This window comes from Pseudochaenichthys georgianus, chromosome 17 (assembly GCF_902827115.2).
Source record: "Pseudochaenichthys georgianus chromosome 17, fPseGeo1.2, whole genome shotgun sequence".
Lineage (NCBI taxonomy): Eukaryota > Metazoa > Chordata > Actinopteri > Perciformes > Channichthyidae > Pseudochaenichthys > Pseudochaenichthys georgianus.
Genome location: NC_047519.1, coordinates 3,041,530 through 3,061,328, shown reverse-complemented (window position 1 = coordinate 3,061,328; position 19,799 = coordinate 3,041,530). Strand labels below are relative to the sequence as shown.

The window sequence follows — 19,799 nt, the reverse complement described above, 5'->3', positions numbered from 1 at the left end:
TAGAGTCACATTATTTATAATTAACATGAATATTTATTGTTCATGTCAAAATATTCAGGGAGTAATAAAACATGATCAAAACACTAATTGAGACTGTATGGGTGCACACATTTACACACACACACACACACACACACAAATGTGCACACACATACGCACACATACACACGTGCACACACACCGCTGTAGTTAAGGCAGGGAATCTGTCCCCAGTTGTCTCTGATTGAATACAGGCTGTGGTAGCAACAGTTAGACCAGAACAGGTCAAATAAGTTTAACGGTCCCATGTCATGCCTTTCTGGTTATTACCCGTCCCCTTGTGTGTTATGTAGCTTTTTCTGCATGTAAACGGTCTGCAGAGTCACAAACCCTCAACGTACACCCTGTAGGGAGTACAACTAACACAGAGAAGACGTGTCTATGCTGCCCCAGAACGCCTCGTTGGAGGTTTCTCTTTTTCCATTTCCGGGGCATATTGACGTAACTACGTCCAAATGGACCAATCCACGGAGCTCCGCACACACACACACTCAGCCTTATATTTTCTCAGCCGCAGTGCTCCGCGCGCGCGCGCACACACACACACACACACTCTCACACTCATGCGGCTTTCACACCAGCGCTTTCCCCTTTCTAGCTCCGAGCTCGAGCTTTTCTGGTTCAGCGCCGGTTTCCCTTTTCTGCTCCCGCTCTGTTCACACCGCCCAGAGCCCGACTGGTGCTGCCGCTGCTGCGTCATGACGTCACCGTTTACATCGCTGATTTGCTCCCCAACGGCGTTACGGCGCTCACAACAACAACAACGGGGAACTGCGTCGGGTCGATGATCGTGTTGCTTTTAATCACACAAAGCCAGATTAAACGACTTCTCCAACCTTATACTTTGCTCCAGAGTGCCGTGGTTCATTGTTTATTAATGTGTTTCTGCAGCATTTACCGACCGCTGCAGTGCTGGCTGCTCTTCCACGGGAGTTTATTCTCCCGTTAGCTCCGGTTAGCTCGCACTGCAGCGGCCGCTCTAAGTATTCACTGTCCGACTCACACAAGCAGCTGATACATATCCCCAGTTCCCCTTAAATGAATGTGTGTCATTATGAATTGACGCTGTTTGGCATCACAACGCTGTTATGAAAGTTTCTCTGGTATAAAATGGGTGATGTTAGCATAGCAACCAAAGCTAAACTGACTACTTGCTATTTGGGGTGTAACGGTTCACAAACATTTCGGTTCGGTACGTACCTCGGTTTTTTGGTCACGGTTCGGTTCGGTACGTTTTCGGTACAGCAGCATTTTTTTTCACAAAACAAAACATATATATATATTTTGTTATTATTATTAAACTGTGAATAATGTATTCACTCAAATAAATACAAAATATAATAAAATAAACATTAAGGTGAAGCATTTCGATGAACTGAAATAATCTGTATTTGAACTTTACTGTACAAGTACTCACAAAACATAAACTATTAGTTTTGGGTTTTTAATTATTATTAAACTGTGAATATTCACTCAAATAAATACAAAATATAATCAAATGAACATTAAGGTGCAGCATTTCGATGAACTAAAATTATCTGTATCTGAACTGTACTGTACTAGTACCTAAGCAGCCAGTTTGACATTAGGACTTGCTTGTCATTGTATTTTCATGTTGTTTAAAGAAAGATGAACTTGTCCACATTGCTTGCCGAAAGGGCAGATCTGCTGGCACTAGCAATGTCTCCTGCTGTGGAGAAAACCCTCTCGCTAGGGACAGAGGTAGCAGATACAGCCAGGTAGCGCTTTGCTAACATGGCAACATAAGGATATTTGCCGTTTGTAATAGCTTTGGCTCGGTCTGAACTTTTTGCGAGTGGTGGAGGCTTAAATGCTAGTGGGAGTTGGGTTTGCACTTCAGTCTTTTGGTACCGGTGATATTCACGTTCGGGTGATGCCTTTTCAAGAGTGTGCAAGTTTGATGTATTGCCGCGTAACCAATTTTAGTTGAACAATGCCGACAAACAGCTTTGGTTCGGTCCACCTGTCTTTGTCCGTCATCCTTGTACGTAACTGCGAAACCAAAATGTTCCCAAACCGGAGACTTCAATGATGCTGGAGGATTTTCGAGCTTAACTTTATCTGCATTCGCCATTAATTTTCGACAGTTCCTCAAATTACTGAATAAATTTGAACGCATCCCTCTGACCAGCTCTCATAGCATGCCCTCTCATCCAATGAAATGACTTGCTCGCTCTATGACGCGATGAGCCCAATGTGAGGAAATTACTTTGAATGCTGCGACGCAGCACCTGAGATTACTTCCAAGAAGTTGTTCACATTCTCAATTTTTGACGTTTAACGTTATATTCGTTCGGTACACTTCGGTACACACGTGTACCGAACCGAAGGGCCCGTACCGAATAATTTCGGTAGGTGTACCGTTACACCCCTACTTGCTATTGCTATCCTATTGTGGCATAAACCGTTTTCTACAGGCACATTTTACAGGCGTATTTTTATTATGATTCTACTTGTGATAGTCGGACACGACAACCTGTGCAGCCCATGTATTGATTCCATCCGATAGCTGCTATAATACAAAACAAAACATCTGCCTTCTCTCCACAATGATCAATAACAGTGAACGGATGGTCAAAGTAAGGTATAAATAAACAGAATCACACGAAGCCTGGTTAGTGTTGCCTGACTTTATAAAGTGTGTTTATAAGCACTACTGCTTGTAGGCAGGCATGACAGTCGACCCATGTTCAGGGGAGGTGGGTTTAGTTTCCTCCACGCCTCGACGTGAGAGAGACGTAAGCGACGCCACCTCTTAGCTCCAAAGCTCTTGCCAGTGTTTCTCAAACTTTTTCATACCAAGGACCACCTAACCAATAAAAAAACACTCGCGGACCACCTAACTCCACACATTTCCAAAAACACATCGTTTTTTACAAATGGCCTGAAAATGGTACAAACAAGTGGCAACATGTGTGATGAAGGTGTTTATCTGGGCTATATCATGCAATCGAAAGTGAAACTTAAGCTCGTTCCATTGCGGAGATATTCTCGCGAGAGTGCGAAAAACTTAAATAAATGTATTTCTTTCAAATGTGAAATGTTACCAATATACTCACGGACCACTAGGGGGCGCTCACGGACCACCAGTGGTCCGCGGACCACACTTTGAGAAGCACTGCTCTAGACCGACAATTTTTTGGAGCTGGAAGTGAACCGGATTCCGGTGTGAACAGGAAAAAACGGTACTTTTCAGGCTCCAGCTCCGAGCCGGAGCTGAAAACGCGTTGGTGTGAAAGGGGCATCATTGTATGTGCTCAGGCTGAGCTCTGCGGTGTCTCGCTGTCTCGCAGACCCCACACAGCAACCAGAAAACCAGTAATCCAGCTCACACTGTCCGCTCCTCGAGCCTCAAAGCAGCGAGCCCTGCAACGTCCCGCCAACACGGCACCCAGACCCCACGCAGCATTCTCATCTGTTTGTCATTGCTGGTGTCATTTTCTGGTTGCTAACACACGCCATTGTAACACATAATCACTGATGTTCCGCTGTAATAGTGGAGGACTCATCAGAACAGAGTGGGCGAGCTGACCAATCAGAGCACAGTGGGCTTATAGAGAGGGGGGGGGCAGGAGCTCCAACAAGCCGTTTAGGACAGAGTGAATACACATACTACAGATGTAGCACTCCAGATCAGGCTCGTTTGTCCCAGTCAAAAGCCCAGCGGATGCCAGTGGCTGGGGGTGTTGCCAAATTGCTGGAGGGCGTTGCCCAATTTCCCCATTTGTTCAATTACAGGATGTAACCATGAGATGGCGCTTCATTCACAAAATACACAAAGACAACTGGGTGTTGTAGAACTTAGTCTGTTTGCAATGTTTGCAGCTCTGCAGTTGTGTTTCCTGAATACTTTAGCATTTAATTACTTATTTGTTACTGTATGGTTTTCACAAGCTACTATAATGAAAATCAATATTTTAGATCAAATAAAGTATATCGTTTGCTTTATGCAGTATATTTCTTGTAATACTGTTGGGGTGTTTTTACACAGTACAGTAGATTGAAGTAAATCAATGTATACATTAAGATAAGATAAGATGGACCTTTATTAATCCCGTGGGAAAATGCAGTAGTTCAAACAACAACAGGACAGCACAGATTCACACAGATTAATAAAATCAAAAATAAGATGAGCGATAAAAATAATAATAATGAGAAACTATGAAATAAGAAATGAATAAAACTAAAATGTAATTATCATATCATATATTATAATGTATTGTATTATTAAGTAATATCATACATTAACCCCATTATAGCAGATGCCACATTGAATGGATGAACACATGCATAAATAATTACAACAGAGTATTTCTAAATACAAGTTGTAAAAATACTTATATGTATTTAATATTAACCCTTTCGAGTCGACCGTCACGCCGGCGTGATCAGATCACATGATCTGTTCAAGCCGGTGCCGCATAAAAACAACAGTCCGGACAACATTGCTCTGTGTTTCTGTCGAAAGTACTGGCTTGAAACTATATCCCAGTCTTTGTTTCATGCAAAAAGACCCAGTAAACACGGAGATACGATGATATAAAGTTAATACATTTCAAAAGTATGAATAATGGAAGCACATATTTTAATATCTTCGCCGTATTTTATAATTTTACGAAACGGAAAATACTGGAAACTGTAGATTCTGCTCAACAGGATGTATTTACCAGGGAGGGGGTGAGGTAATCAGGTAAACGGAGTGATACGAAACGAGACGAAAAGAGACGAAGAGGGACGGCGGGAACCGAAGAGAGACGGCGGGAAATGGAGAGAGACGAAGATATACGAAGACAGGCGGCGGGAGACGAAGAGAGGCGGCGGGAGATGGAGAGAGGCGGCGGGAGACTGCGATTGAAGTAAAGTGACAGACGAACATTGAGAATTTAGATATAGTTAGATAGATTTAGAGTTTTGAAGATTCAACTATGATGAAGAGAACTCTGAACGTGAGTCAAGCTTTAAGCTTGTTTTTTGACATGGAGGAGGAGGAACCTGTGATGTTGCCCTCTGTGTCGTAGTTGACAGAAACCGCTTTGAAGCGTGGCACAGATAAAGACAGAAAAAACTGATTTTTGTACATAATGTGTATATATATATATTTGTATTATATTTATAATAACACTTTTGCCTTATCAGAATGAAATCCCATGCTACCTCAATCAAACTTTCACATTATCATAGTGACATCCCATGTATATATTTCCAGCTTTTAAATGGTTTCGTTGTGTATGTTTGTGTTACCTATAGAAAAAATAATATCATTTTCAAAATCTGTTTTTACGTTTTTTTTGTGATTTTGGGTCCAAAATGTTCATATAGTAGAAGATCACTGCTCTAAACAAAGTCAAAAATCCTACATCCAAACGAAATAAATATAATTAATTATGATGAATACGTTAAGACTTGTTCATTGTTTTAAACTTTTATTAAATGTTTGATATTTCCGGTGGAAATGGTGGACTATCGGACATTCAAAATGCAGCATATTTTCACTCTTACACACATATATTCTCCTTTTACATACATACATTTTCACTCTTACACACATATATTCTTCTTTTACATACATACATTTTCACTCTTACACACATATATTCTTCTTTTACATACATACATTTTCACTCTCACACACGTATGTATTTACAATCACACATTCATAAATGTTGCTCTCATATTCATATAATTTAATGCTCTTATTTATACATTTTGCTCTCATGCGAAATCTACTAAAACAAAGTATGTCATGGTGGTCAGCTGTTAAACACAAAACTGTATCTTAAGGGCTGTAAATATAATAAGCCTGTTGTCAATGTTAGACACAGGCTTATTATATTTACAGCCCTTAATAACATTCATTTTCTGGACTCAATGTGTGTCTTGGCCGTTTTCTTTGTTCCAAGCAAACGAGTGCTTTTTGTTTTGAAATCACTTCCGCGAGCTTCGCGGGCCTCCCCCCTCGCTCCACTGACCATTAGACCATTTAGTAAGGTAAAAAGCAAAAGGGCAAAAACGCCTCTCAGACGCTCTTCCGTTTACTTTTTTAATAAAGAAAAACAAATGGTCCGTAGATACACGGACTCATATAGCCTATGTATGTATACTGTAAGGAGAATGTATGTGCCAGTGTGAATTACGGCATAGAAATATGCAAACACAAACCTACAGACTGGGGGATGGGAGATCACAGCAGTGGTGGGGGGGGGAGAGCTGTGGAATGTGACCCTTGAGAGAATTCCTCCACACATTCAGATGGCCAATTCGTTTTAAACAAAGAGTTTGCAACACAGGACAGCATAGGCAACATGGGGGGTGGGGGCTGGTGAACGGTCTGGTCAATGTTTGTAAACACAATCCCCAGGATGTGTCCTAATCAAACCAAAAGAGAAAATGCAGATATCATTCTCTCTCTCGATTCGCTGGTATCTCGAGCTGAGCGCTCATTGGTGTTCATACTGCTCACAGGCTGGGCTGCTGTGTATATCTAGTGTATTCATACTGTACCCCTCCTCACTGTTTATTCATCATTCAACCATTTACACCTTCCTTTTTTCCCGTCAAGAGGTTGATAAAGATTGAGTCCTATGTTTCCAATTGGTTCCCAAATCTGAACATTGACCAGTGGCATAAGATCAGGAGCCGGGTAAATGAGAGACTGAGGAGCCCCCGAAAAACAGATCCCGAAATAGCTCGTCCTGGTTTCCGCAGCAGATAGGCCGACAGTATGGTGTCTGTTATGTCAGTTATTTTAAATAAAACGTTGAAAACTGAACTTGAAAATTGTTTCCTCTTTTTATTTTATTTATCATTTTCGGGACGGGGAGACATGGGGAGACGTGTGTGATTAAAAATTAATTTGCAGAAATGTAAAGTGATCTACCTAAGTTCTATTCATATTCTTGAAGGGAAGAGCCGTGTAAATGGGTGGCCATATATGCATTTGAATGCATTACAATAGGCTATAAAAGCACCATCGATAACCATTACCTTTATCCAATTCAAACTTTAGACGGGAAAAAAGGAAGGTGTACATGGTTGGGCTGTACTGTAGGCCTACTGTATACATACAAAGGCCATTCAAGCTAGAGTTCTTCTGGAAATGTTCACATCAGGCCAGAGTCCTGCATCGGGTGACCCGCAAAAAAGGTGATTCGCGGGTGGTATTTTCTCAAACGCTTTTTTCCGGGTTCGGTTCTGGGTAAAACAAAGATGATGCGGGTCGGGTCGCGGGTATTGCATAATAAATATATTAAAATAATAATAATTTAGTTTAATGTTTAAATCCTCAGACTTCTCCCCCACGGGACCGCGCATAATCATAACCTCTGCAGTGCGCGTCAGTGGAGAATACAGCATTTTCAATAACACTTCCTCAAGAGCGAAATCCAACATCTGGGAGGCTTTTGGTGTCATCCTAGAAGGAGGAAATAACCAACATCCTACGCTTTTTGAGACAAATATGCAACTGCATGTGTTAATAATTGCAAGTTTTCACTACTCATATATAGGCTAGGCTATACGGGTTAGGGTCGGGTTGCGGATCTTGTGCCGACAGGTCGGGTCGGGTTGCGGAACTAATTGGCAATATGTGCGGGTAGCACATTTATTTCGTTAAAAATAAACAAAATATTAGTTTGAATGATTAAATGTCATCAGGCACCTCCAAGTTAAACAGGTGCATCAGGTGCACACTTTAATGTGCCGCCACCTCCGGACTCGGCTTGACTCGGTTTAAAGAATGCACAAATGTGTTTAATCGTTTATGTCAGATATGTACTAAGTAGCCTAAATACATTTGTTCCTGCTCAAGATTAGATTCCACTTTATTGTTATTGCACATATTGCAGGTACTGAGACAACAAAATGCAGTTTAGCTTCTAACCAGGTGCAACAAGCAGCGAAAAGTAATGTGCACAATACTACAGTAAACAATTAACACAGTAAATGATGTGGATTAAACCATATTTATTTCGTTAAAAAGAAATGAAATATGATTTTGTTTGAATGATTAAATGTAGGGTGAATTGCCCTAATGTAGGACATTTTTGCATTACAGACTTCGGGAATATATTGCGATATGAAGCCGATACAATAAATCAAAATCCAGTACCATTCCGAAATCCCCAGTAATATTAGACACTAATAATACAGTAAACTATTAACACTGTACATATTATTGTTTGCCCGTGGGATTAGGATGATCGGTAGTGAGAGCCGCTGCATTTTCCTCCGGTCGGATGTGATATAAAAACAAAGCGATTATTTTTGTTGTTGTAAACTCACGTGGATTAAATTTAGTGCATTAATTTCAACTCGCGAACAAATGTAATAATACATTAAATGATCGTGAGGATGATGATTGAAAATCGTTTGTTTGAGCCTGGATGCATTTCCTGATCTAAAAACATAGCGATGGTTTTGTACTTACGCCAACGTGAATTAAATATTATTTTGTTAAATAAAAACATGGTGATGTTTAGTAAATGATTACATGTCTCTTATTTAGCACAGAATATGATCCTATCCGTGACATATGGATCTTAACAAATATCCGCTATATCAGATACCTGTAGATCAGCTGTTTATTTCACATGAGTTCCAGTGTGGCAGCTTTTCACGGCTCCCCCTGGTGGATCCATGATCCATTGCAGCTGGTTTCATTATAATTAAATGTATTTATCAAGGGGGCGTTTCAAGTCCTGCGGGGGGGTTTTCCTTTTCAGCAGGGGCCCACCCCGTGCCGATCACGGACCCGCACGGGTAGGCGTCTGAAATGAAGCGCTACATCTGTATACAGAGATGCTGTATGAGAAACCAATGTGAGTTTGGAACAATGTAAATCTATTCTAGTAGACCTCAACAATGGAACTATGAGCAGTAGAAATGGCCATGTCATGGGATCTTTAAATTAGCGGGAGAGTGGATATTTTGAGTGTCTTTAAAACTGAGAAGTTTTTTGGTGAAATAATTCTAGTTTCTAATAAGTGTCTCTTTTCTTCTCTGTTTGACTCTCTGGTGCAGCAGTATGGAGGAGTGTGTCCTGCTGAAGGAGAGGCTACAGGCCATCACTGTAAGGCGTTACTCTACATCTGTGAGAGTCACACAGTAATGTGGGATATATCTGCACAACTTTTAGTTGTTGGAACCTTTTGTCACTGCTCTGTACACTCACTGTATGTCTTTAATAACAGGAGAAGCATTACATTCAGGAAGAAATGAGACAGAAGAAACTGGAACTGGACCAAGAGAAACTCAAACTTCAGCATATAAAGGTTCACTACACACTGTTTTACACTGAGACTAGGGCTGGGCAATATATCAACATCGACATTGTGACCAGGGACTAGATATTGTCTTTCTCTCCTAGTTAACAGGCTGTTTTGCAGTCAAATTGTGTTATTTTTAGAATTTTCCCCAACTCCCAACCACGAAATATAGCTGCAATTTTGATAGTAAGGTATTTGGTTGAAAAAATACAGTATGTTGATATTTGATCTTACTTATATTGCCCAGCCCTAACTGAGACATTGTCCATTTATTGTTATTTCAATAACATCAGAGGATATTGGCAGGCCACATTTTTAAACTTTTGTCTGCTTTGTCCTTTGTACTCATCAGAAAAAGGCTTTGAGAGAGCAGTGGTTGCTACAGGACTCCACTTCCCACAATGCAACCGATTATTCACAGCAACAGAGTCTTCAGCTCAACATCCATAGGTACAACACACATGTACACACACTTTTGTTGGAGCACCACCCAATAGCGGTGGTGGACGGTTCACCTCTGCTCCGCGCGTCCCTTGATGACTGCTGAGCTAGTACATTTTACAAAAGAAGGAACTCAAAGCACCAGGATAGAGGTTAAACAATAATCTGTTTTAATGGTAAAAGCAACAATAGACAGAGCATTCTGCAATAGTACCAAATACAGAGCGCTCCGGGCTCAATTCCTACCACTGTGTGATATATGTACCACGACAGCCAGTCAGGAAAAGAGCGCAGAGCATAAGAATATCATAATATTTATACACACAAGTGGGGAGGAGTTGTGTTGATTCCTCCTCCCTAGCTATTTGTTATTGGCGAATTCACTTCTGGGCGAGCTAACCAGTGAGTTGGCAGTTCTCCATTGGCCAGTTTCACTTCTGGGCGAGCCCTAGACCGTGAGTCAGCAGCTGCCAACTCCGTCTGATTCGCTCCCTCTCCTTACAGTGTGTGTGTGTCTAAATAAGGATGTTTCCTGCCATGCAAACTGCTCCTACTTCATACAGAGTAATTAAGCACACACATATATTTAAGCCAACCAACAAAGGTCAACTGCCCCCACATCCCAAGGCCCCCTCTGAACTTCCTCTAAACCCCGAAGTCAGCTCACTTAACATGCATACATATATTGATCATTCAGAAGGACCATTATCCCTCTAACTGTGTGACTCAATAACACACATCTTCTCATGAGGCGCATTCACACTGCGGTACTTTTCCCACAAAGGTTCATGCAAACTTAGTTCATGAGAACTCTTTTATCGCGTTCACACCAAAAAGAGCCGGTACTAAAATTAGTTCATGCGAACCTTTTTACCCCCTCGAAAGTCCCTGCTAGAGAGCAGGGACTTTCGAACGGCTCTTTTGTGAGAAAAGAGCTATATTTCTGATTGGCTGGGCGGATTGTAAACCACGCCCCGTAAAACTCCCAAAAAGTTTTGTGAAGCCGCCATTTTATTATCCTCGCATTAGCATTATTAGCATTAGCCCAGCGCAGAAACGCAGAGAGACTAACTTATGGCAACACAAAATAACATGGGAGCGGTGGAGATGAGGAGGTGTCGGCGTTCTGGCGATTTACTCGGAAGGCTTCAGTAGAAGCTGCTGGGACTCCCAGCAGCTTCTACTGAAGCCAGTCCCCAACTCCGGGGACTTCCGGCCGGGGACTTTGGGCGGCAGTATACGCCGTGAAGTGGTTTGCGGCCTGCCAGTAAGCCCAAAGCAGAAGAAGAAGAAGTGACGTCAGCAGCTTCATTTGCCTAATCCACCCCCAGGGACTTTTTCCGGTGTGAACGTGATCTGTACTTAGTTCATGCGAACTAAAGAGTTCGCATGAACTAAGTTCGCATGAACCTTTGTGGGAAAAGTACCACAGTGTGAATGCGCCTATTGCCTCTCTAGGAGTCTTGCAGGATATGAATTATCCAATTAACTAACGTCTGCACAGTAGCGCACATACATTTTCCCCTATGCAGCTACGCACCAAATTTGTTATCGTTTCTTAGCTAATACATGCTGGATATGAACCACTAATCAACAAGACTTTAATTGTATTAGGTCTGAGGAAGCCCCTCTCTTGGAGTTCCTCTGACCTCTTACCAATTCAATTAACATGGGTACATCTGCTTTCTATTTGCAAAGACCATTGATAATTAGCAAAGAGACTCCCATGCCTTTTCTACTGACTTTCTGAAAAATACTCATCCACGGGTAATCTTTTTACTCAAGGCAGAAATCACAGGTTGTACTGTACCTCACCTACTCACAAATAGCCAAAAAACCACCTTTTGATTATACAGCAGTTGTGGAAGAAAAGACCATTTGCGCTAATCTACTTCTACTAAAAATGGGACATCATTATACGAATATTTAATATAAAAAAACCTCTCTATATTTAAGAGGAAAAAATTGACTTGTCCATCCAAGTTTTAACACACATGAATATATATAAAAACACACATATATCAGATGACATTAAACATGAATATACCAGATATACGCTATACTAAACTTTCTGCTTAATACGTTATTTTAATACTTCATCACACACACACACACACACACACGATCACAAACACACACAGTGTGAGCTGATGAACGTGCACTCTCTCCTCTGAACGTTCAGGATAGAAATGGAGGTGAAGTCTCTGGAGAGAGAGGAATCTAAGGTTTCTACCAAAGAGAGTTTCATCCTCAACAGACTGAAGACTGTGGAGAAAAGTGCAGGGGACATTATCAAGGTACACACACACACACACACGCAGACACACACACACACACACACACACACACACACACACACACACACACACACACACACACAGTGCTTCCATTACATGTATTTGACTGATTTGTGTCTGTCCTGCAGGAGGCCCAGGACAGCTTTGTTCACGGTAAGTCATGATACAGTATCATGTAGCTGTTTTAACCAACAGGAAAAATAAACCTGTGCTAATAACTCTGTTTTCTGTCCAACAGAGCCTTTACAGGTCACCACAGTGACCCATGATGTCCTACACTCCTACAGTACACCAGCCAACAACCACTCTGAAGCAAGCAAGCCAAGACGGAGTGAGTTCATGTTTATAACTTCCTGTATAGTCCCACAAAGCACTTTGTACTTTGCAATCTATCGGCTTTGATATAAACGGATTTAGCCATAGTCCCATAGTGTGATAGCAGAGAACCAATCATACTGAGCATACAATGGACACTTTGGTACTTTTTCCTTATAAAAAATGGCCAGCATTCAAATCCATTGTAACTTTGTACACTGCTGAGTCAAAGCTACCTCTCTCACGGTGATTGTTTGAAGATGGGGAAATTTGAAAGGTTTTGGGCTCACCAAAATATATGTAAGCAGGTATGGACATTTGAGGCCTTGGTTGCGGTCGGATAGTCCAAAACTCAGCTCCTAAGTTCTAACCCTATCGTCTATCCCTTGACCTCTGAGTGAAACGTCGCAGGGTTAAGGACTAGTGGATAGGAGAATTCAAAAGGACTTAGGAGAACTTAGGAGACTGCGGTACTTTAGAGAATCAACTGCACTTTCACTATCCGACGTGTTTATGATGCGCCAGCGAACGTCATGAATGTGCGTCTGCTGCTGTGGGGAAACCATGGAAACTACAGTTTTCTATACAGCGGACTACAACATGGATGTTTAATAAGAACGAGGGACTACTGTAAACTCCTCTAGAGACTCTGCACCGTGCTCTGATGCTGTTGCTTTGCTTTATGAACGTGGACAACAGAGAAACATATTCTTCATGACCAAAGTTGGAATTGAAATAAAAAAGGAAAGTGAAACTTCTGCTCGTCCCCCTCTCCCTCCGGTCCACATTAATACAAATGATCCCAATACGTATGATTGTATGAACTAAAGATCTTAAAATCAATACAGATGTATTTATTATAAACGTTAGTCCTTAACATCTATCACTGTGTATATCACCATTCAAACATCTTTTAGAAGTTGATCAAACTCCACACAGCTCAGTAAAGACTGTGAAATGTTGACTTTATTTGATAATTTCAGTGAAAACTAACGTTCATATTTCTCTTTTTGATTATAATTCTGATGAACGTTCAAAACAAAGCACTTTGGCAACTTACCACATACCTTTTAAAATGCTTAATAAGCACCGTAACTTTCATGATATAATTTCGCCGTCATAATCGTTTGTTTCCGTGAACGGCCGACTGTTGTGTGACGCAAATGCTGCGGCTGCAAGGCATTGTGGGGCAGCATTGTCTCCTCTCCTTTCGGTTAGGGAGGTCCAGTGGTTCCTAAGCTAAAGGAGGTTATAAAGGAAGTTTGAAACCTCCTTTCCTATCACTCTCATCATTCTAGAGAATTCGAACGGCACTTATCATGGCTGCCACTGAGGGACTTCCGGGTCATTTCACTCCGTTAGGAAGGTTCCTAAGCTAAAGGGACTATTCGACTTCAGCCTTGATCTACATCTGCATCCTTTTAGAGTGTTGCCCTTGTGTTCTATGTCTGGTTGGGCTTTGTTGTGCCCATTTTTGGATACGTTTAGGGATTCAGACAATGCTTTCACTTATAACTACAAAACTGGAACTCTCTACCCACTCAAATCAAAGACATACCACCTTCACAGCTCACTTAAAAACATGGTTCACTGAGAACTACACCTGCACACACTAGTCTGTGTTGAGTATGGCGTGAGTGTTACATGTTGTGTTACATGTTGTGATCATGGATGTTGCCCCTCGTTTCTGTTATGTGATTGTGATGTGCTCTATGTGACATGTACTGTATATAGTAACGTGTGTTGTTTATTGTTCTCTTTTATGCTCACACCGGTATCTACTTGTCTTTCCTCCTTTTTATTTTATATATTTTCTTATAACTAATGCTGTTGATATATTGTAATTTTAAGGGTGTCTATTACCATCTGGCCGGGGACAACAGCTGGAAATTAGCCATGTCGGCTAAAGCTGCACCATTTACTGTTTTTGTGACAGTTCATTGATGGAGATTGTCCACGACACTATCAATAAATCAACTAAACTAAACTAAACTCCATAGAGAGTCCTGGTTTGGCTTGAATACCAAGGTACAAGGTTGATCAGCAACGTTGAGTTTACCTGGAGAAGATCAGGTTCTCTTGCCACATTATTCAGCTCTCAGAATATATTGACAGTGAGGACACTTACGGTACGTCCACACAGCAGCTTCAGAAGAAACTTCCACCGCTTCCAACGCTTCTCTGCCCATTGACTTTGAATGGGGATGATGTCACTTTGCCTCGCTTTTCGCCGAACTGCATTGTGGGGGAGCGAAGCGAAGATTTCCAGGATGTCCAGGATCTCCAGGATTCAAAAGTTGAGCAATGTTCAACTTTTGAAGCTGAGCTGGAAGGGCCAGCCAATCAAACACGTTTATGCAAATCTGACATTAGAAGCGCTAGCCAATCAAACCGCGTGTAAGCAGGGAGAACCAGACCGCAATTCATTTCCTCATATTCCAAACGAGAAATTACGGTAGCAAATCACCCGGTTCTTTACGACCAGAACTATTAACGGGATCCAAACCGGAGGAACCAGGCATGGAGGGAGGTGGCAGAGACAGTGGGTGGAACTGGTAGGTTTTCGCCTGTTTGGGGAGTTTATATATATATATATTGCCCGCATAAAATCGCCGGGGTTTTTTGCTTTGTATGTCGGGGCCATTAGGCTGAGGTAGCGACAGCAATAAAAAGTAAGCAACAATAAGTAACAATTAGCAACATATCAATAGTAAGCAACAGTAAGCAACAGTTAGCAAAAGTATGCAACAATTAGCAACATATCAACAGTAAGCAACAGTAAGCAACAGTTAGCAAAATATCAACAGTAAGCAACAGTAGCAACAGTAAGCAACAGTTAGCCACAATTAGCAACAATTAACAACAGATCAACAGTAAGCAACAGTAGCAATAGTAAGCAACATATCAACAGTAAGCAACAGTTAGCAACAATTAACAGATCAATAGTAAGCAACAGTAACAACCCAGTCTCACGGCATTTTGTGTTATAGTCACGACATTTAATCTATTGATTCGTGTTCACCAACACGATTTTCCCCTTTTTTTCGTGTCATACAGAACGATTTTAAAACCAATGTATCTTTATTGGTAGTATGTTTCGTGCCTGCAGCACGTCTTTTTGTCCGTTCGGGTCTTGGAAGACCGGAAGCTGTGGGGTTCATAAAAACATGTTCTTACTCAATATCAAGCCACAATTATTGTTTTTATTTTAAATCGTATAATGTCGGACTTTTTTTGTCGTCTGTGAGGAAAAGAAATGAGGCTCAGAGCCTCAAAATACTGAAATCTGTAATTTTTAAAATCTTTTTTTCCTTCTAATTTGTTATTCTTTTCTAAATAACACACTGTTATTTACTCAACAATAACACACAATTATCCTTGTTTTTATTTATTTGTTTAATTCCATAATCTCGGGCTCTTTTGGCGTCCGTCAGGAACTGAATTTCAAAATAAAATAACCGGAAACAGACGGAGGCCTATAAAGGGACATTTCGAGCATCATTGCGATACACAGCAACTGAACTGATTACCCAAGATCCTCAGCTATGGTTTAAACTCGCTGATTGGATGTTTTAGCCACAATGCATGTAGGGATATGGTGTTAATGCCATATCAAATCCGAAACACATTTCTGAGTTTAGGATGGCCGAAGACACTACACTACCCATAATCCCCAGCTATCGTTTAGGACTACTGTCCCCGTGATTAATCTTCAAGCTCTGGGATTGGATGTTAGAGTGGCAGTGCGCCAAGGTTATACCGAGCGTCAAACAGCTGTTTGAAATGGAATGAAACCACGCCAGACTATCCAAAACTGGAATCGAACGCCCCCCCAGAACTACACATGCTGGCTATTGTGTTTCGCAAAATGTTCTATGGGACGTCTCTACTGAACGTTTTCGTTTTCCCACAATTAGAAGTTGCCAGTATTAAACACATTGGTGTTATCAAATGTAAAACATATAATTAATACATGGGTGAAAATCGCTTGTGTCCATAATGCGCAGTATTAATACACTGAACAAAAATATAAACGCAACACTTTTGTTTTTGCTCCTATTTTTCATGAGATGAACTCAAAGATCTAAAACATTTTATATATACACAAAATAACTATTTCTCTCAAATATTCTTCACAAATCTGAAAATATCTGTGATAGTGAGCACTTCTCCTTTGCCGAGATAATCCATCCCACCTCACAGGTGTGGCATATCAAGATGCTGATTAGACAGCATGATTATTGCACAGGTGTGCCTTAGGCTGGCCACAATAAAAGGCCACTCTGAAACATGCATTTTTGCTTTATTGGGGGGGTCTGGGGGGGTCCGAAAACCAGTCAGTATCTGGTGTGAGGGTTAGGGTTAGGGTAATGTTGTGAATCGAGTGGCCTGTGTTCGTCGTTCATAACATACGCCTGCCCATACCATAACCCCACCACCACCATGGGCCACTCGATTCACAACATTACCCTAATCCTAACGAGGCGAGCGGCGGAGTGGAGGTGGATCCATCGCATGGGCACCATTGACCCGGGCGGACTAAATGAAAAATATAATTGATGGGTCCGCCTCCCACCACTTAAACATGTTTTATCAACTTTAATAACCTGTGTGATCTCCTCTCCCCCCAGAGTCTCTCCCCTGCAGATGGGTGATTTTAATTCCCTTCTCTGCGGGTGTGTCAGCCTGTTTTAATCCGCCCTCCACATATTTTAGCACTTATATTTATTTATTAATTATTTATAGATCCTCCTCATCTGGACTTTTTGTATTGGTGTGCTACATTTTTATCGCATGTTTTCAGCACTATCTTATTTATCTTAATGGTGTTCATATTTATGGTTTTATAATTTTAAATGTATTTATGTGTATGTTTTTATCTGAAAATGATCAAAGCCACATGAGGAGGGACGCTTTTATTTGTTTATTTATATTTATTTTAAATGATTTTATTACCTGGAGGCTAGAAAACCACCCACAGAGAGGAACTCTTCACCTACCTGCCACCCTTTTAAATAAACAGAGCCAAAAAAACACCTACCCTTTGGAATCTTTTAAACTTACCCGACCTCGATTTTAGTGGTTTTTGTTTTTCAGTGACATCCAGTTCATTGTATACAATTTTACTAACCCGGTGTGCCTTCCTTTATTTTATTATTATTAGTTAATTTTAACACTCCCTTTACTTTTTAAATTAATATTACTGGGGAGATTGTTTTAATTATTTGTATTTTTATCATTGCACTTGTGTTTTAACTGCACTTACACTTCTATGCATGGCTTATACTAATAGAACTGGAATCACTTTTAAATTGGCCATTTTAGATCCCCCTATTATTTAGGGTGTTTTATGGATTCCATTGGGACAAGCTCCGCACACGCACACACACGTAAATACATCGATACGCACGCACGCACGCACACACACACACACACACACCACCCTCCAGATCCTGGGACGGGGAGATCTGCTTTTAACATACTCTGCCGCCGTTCCGTGGTCCGGCTCCGCTCTGCACTTTTTAACCATTCGTCTGAAACGGTCTTGTCCTTATGGAGCTTTTATGTTGCTTTTAAAAGGGTTTTTATAAGGTTTATGTTTACGGAGGTTTTTAATGTTTTTTTAAACACCTGTCTACCGAGAGCCAGTGCACCACGCAGGGCTCCTCCGACCTAACCCTTTTTGTTCAGTGTATATACCCACATGACAGCTCATTGTTACTTTGTAATTCTACTCCACTACAATTCAGAGGTTAACCTGGTATTTTTACTCCACTACACTTATTTTAGTTACTTTTCAGATTCTGATTAATGATGTGAAATATAAACAACCCTTAAATCAGACTTTAGTTACACCTGAGTAAAATTCAGGGAAGGTGATTGTCAAGCGCCAACAATCAGGAGAGATATTTGATAGTTGGTGCTTGAGAAGACTACACATTTATCTGCAATTGACATGAATGGAAACGAGTAATAAAGTATATTCATTACTCGTTATTCTCTACTAATAGTTAATTAAAGTCTGTATAATGGCTATTTTGCACATCCCTTTCAAGATTTCAAGATGTTCTAAGGTTTATTGACATATCATATACACAACTATGGTGTAGTTATGCAATGAATTAAAAACTTGGGTAGCAGCTGAGGTTCCTCAACAGTTCATTACAAGACATCTATCAATATACCTCTGTCATATTCTGCACAGTATAATTAATATGTATAATATCGGTTAAAATAAGTGCTTCAACATAGTTAACATTGCAAGAAAGCAATATATTAGACGTTAAGTACTTTGTCAGGCCTAATATTTATCTTTTGATACCCCAAAGCTTTTTTCTTATTTAAAAGAAGACCTTAATCTAAAGTATTATTTAATGTGTTAATAAATAAATAAATTAGTGTAGGATTTTAGTGTAGGACACTTATGTATGTACAACATCTGAAGATGTGTAGTTTTATTCATGTTTTCACATAATTTTACAGTATATTGCTATATTATTTCAGACAGTATTTACATTATTCAAAGAAACTCAGTCATATCTTTACAACTACAAGTCCTTTTCCATCAGCTGTGCACCATTATGGTGTAAATATAACCATCCATCCATCCATCCATCCATCTTCTCCCGCTTATCCGTGGTCGGGTCGCGGGGGTAGCAGTTCCAGCAGAGAGCCCCAAACTTTCCTTTCCCTGGCCACATCAACCAGCTCTGACTGGGGGGTCCCAAGGCGCTCCCAGGCCAGCGAAGAGATATAATCCCTCCACCTGGTCCTAGGTCTACCCCTTGGTCTCTTCCCAGCTGGACGTGCCTGGAACACCTCCCTAGGGAGGCGCCCAGGTAGCATCCTAACTAGGTGCCCGAACCACCTCAACTGGCTCCTTTCGACGCGAAGGAGGAGCGGTACAACTCTGAGTCCCTCCCGGATGACCAAACTTCTCACCTTATCCCTAAGGGAGACACCAGCCACCCTGCGGAGAAAACCCATCTCGGCCGCTTGTATCCGCGATCTCGTTCTTTCGGTCATGACCCATCCTTCATGACCATAGGTGAGGAACAAAAATGGCCCGGTAGACAGAGAGCTTTGCCTTCTGGCTCAGCTCCCTTTTCGTCACAACGGTGCGGTAAAGCGACTGCAGTACCGCTCCCGCTGCTCCGATTCTCCGGCCCGTCTCACGCTCCATTGTTCCCTCACTCGAGAACAAGACCCCGATATACTTGAACTCCTTCACTTGGGGTAAGGACTTATTCCCTACTTAGAGTGGACAGTCCATCGGTTTCCTGCTGAGAACCATGGCCTCTGATTTGGAGGTGCTGATCCTCATCCCAGCCGATTCACACTCGGTTGCGAACCGATCCAGTGAGTACTGAAGGTCGCAGACCGATGAAGCCATTAGAACCACATCATCTGCAAAAAGCAGTGG

The 19,799-nt window shown here is 41.3% G+C and overlaps 1 protein-coding gene across 2 annotated transcripts in view; it reads left to right on the top strand.

The window, feature by feature from the left end:
• LOC117462861 (palmdelphin-like) overlaps nucleotides 1–19,799 on the top strand; it is a 36,005-nt gene that overhangs the window by 4,232 nt on the left and 11,974 nt on the right. For both annotated transcript variants that reach the window (XM_034105209.1, XM_034105210.1), the window contains exons 2-7: nucleotides 9,079–9,127; nucleotides 9,249–9,329; nucleotides 9,676–9,773; nucleotides 11,947–12,061; nucleotides 12,190–12,214; nucleotides 12,300–12,392. In XM_034105209.1, coding sequence (XP_033961100.1) covers nucleotides 9,083–9,127; nucleotides 9,249–9,329; nucleotides 9,676–9,773; nucleotides 11,947–12,061; nucleotides 12,190–12,214; nucleotides 12,300–12,392 — 457 coding nt within the window. In that variant the 5' untranslated portion in view covers nucleotides 9,079–9,082. The remainder of the gene's footprint in view (nucleotides 1–9,078; nucleotides 9,128–9,248; nucleotides 9,330–9,675; nucleotides 9,774–11,946; nucleotides 12,062–12,189; nucleotides 12,215–12,299; nucleotides 12,393–19,799) is intronic.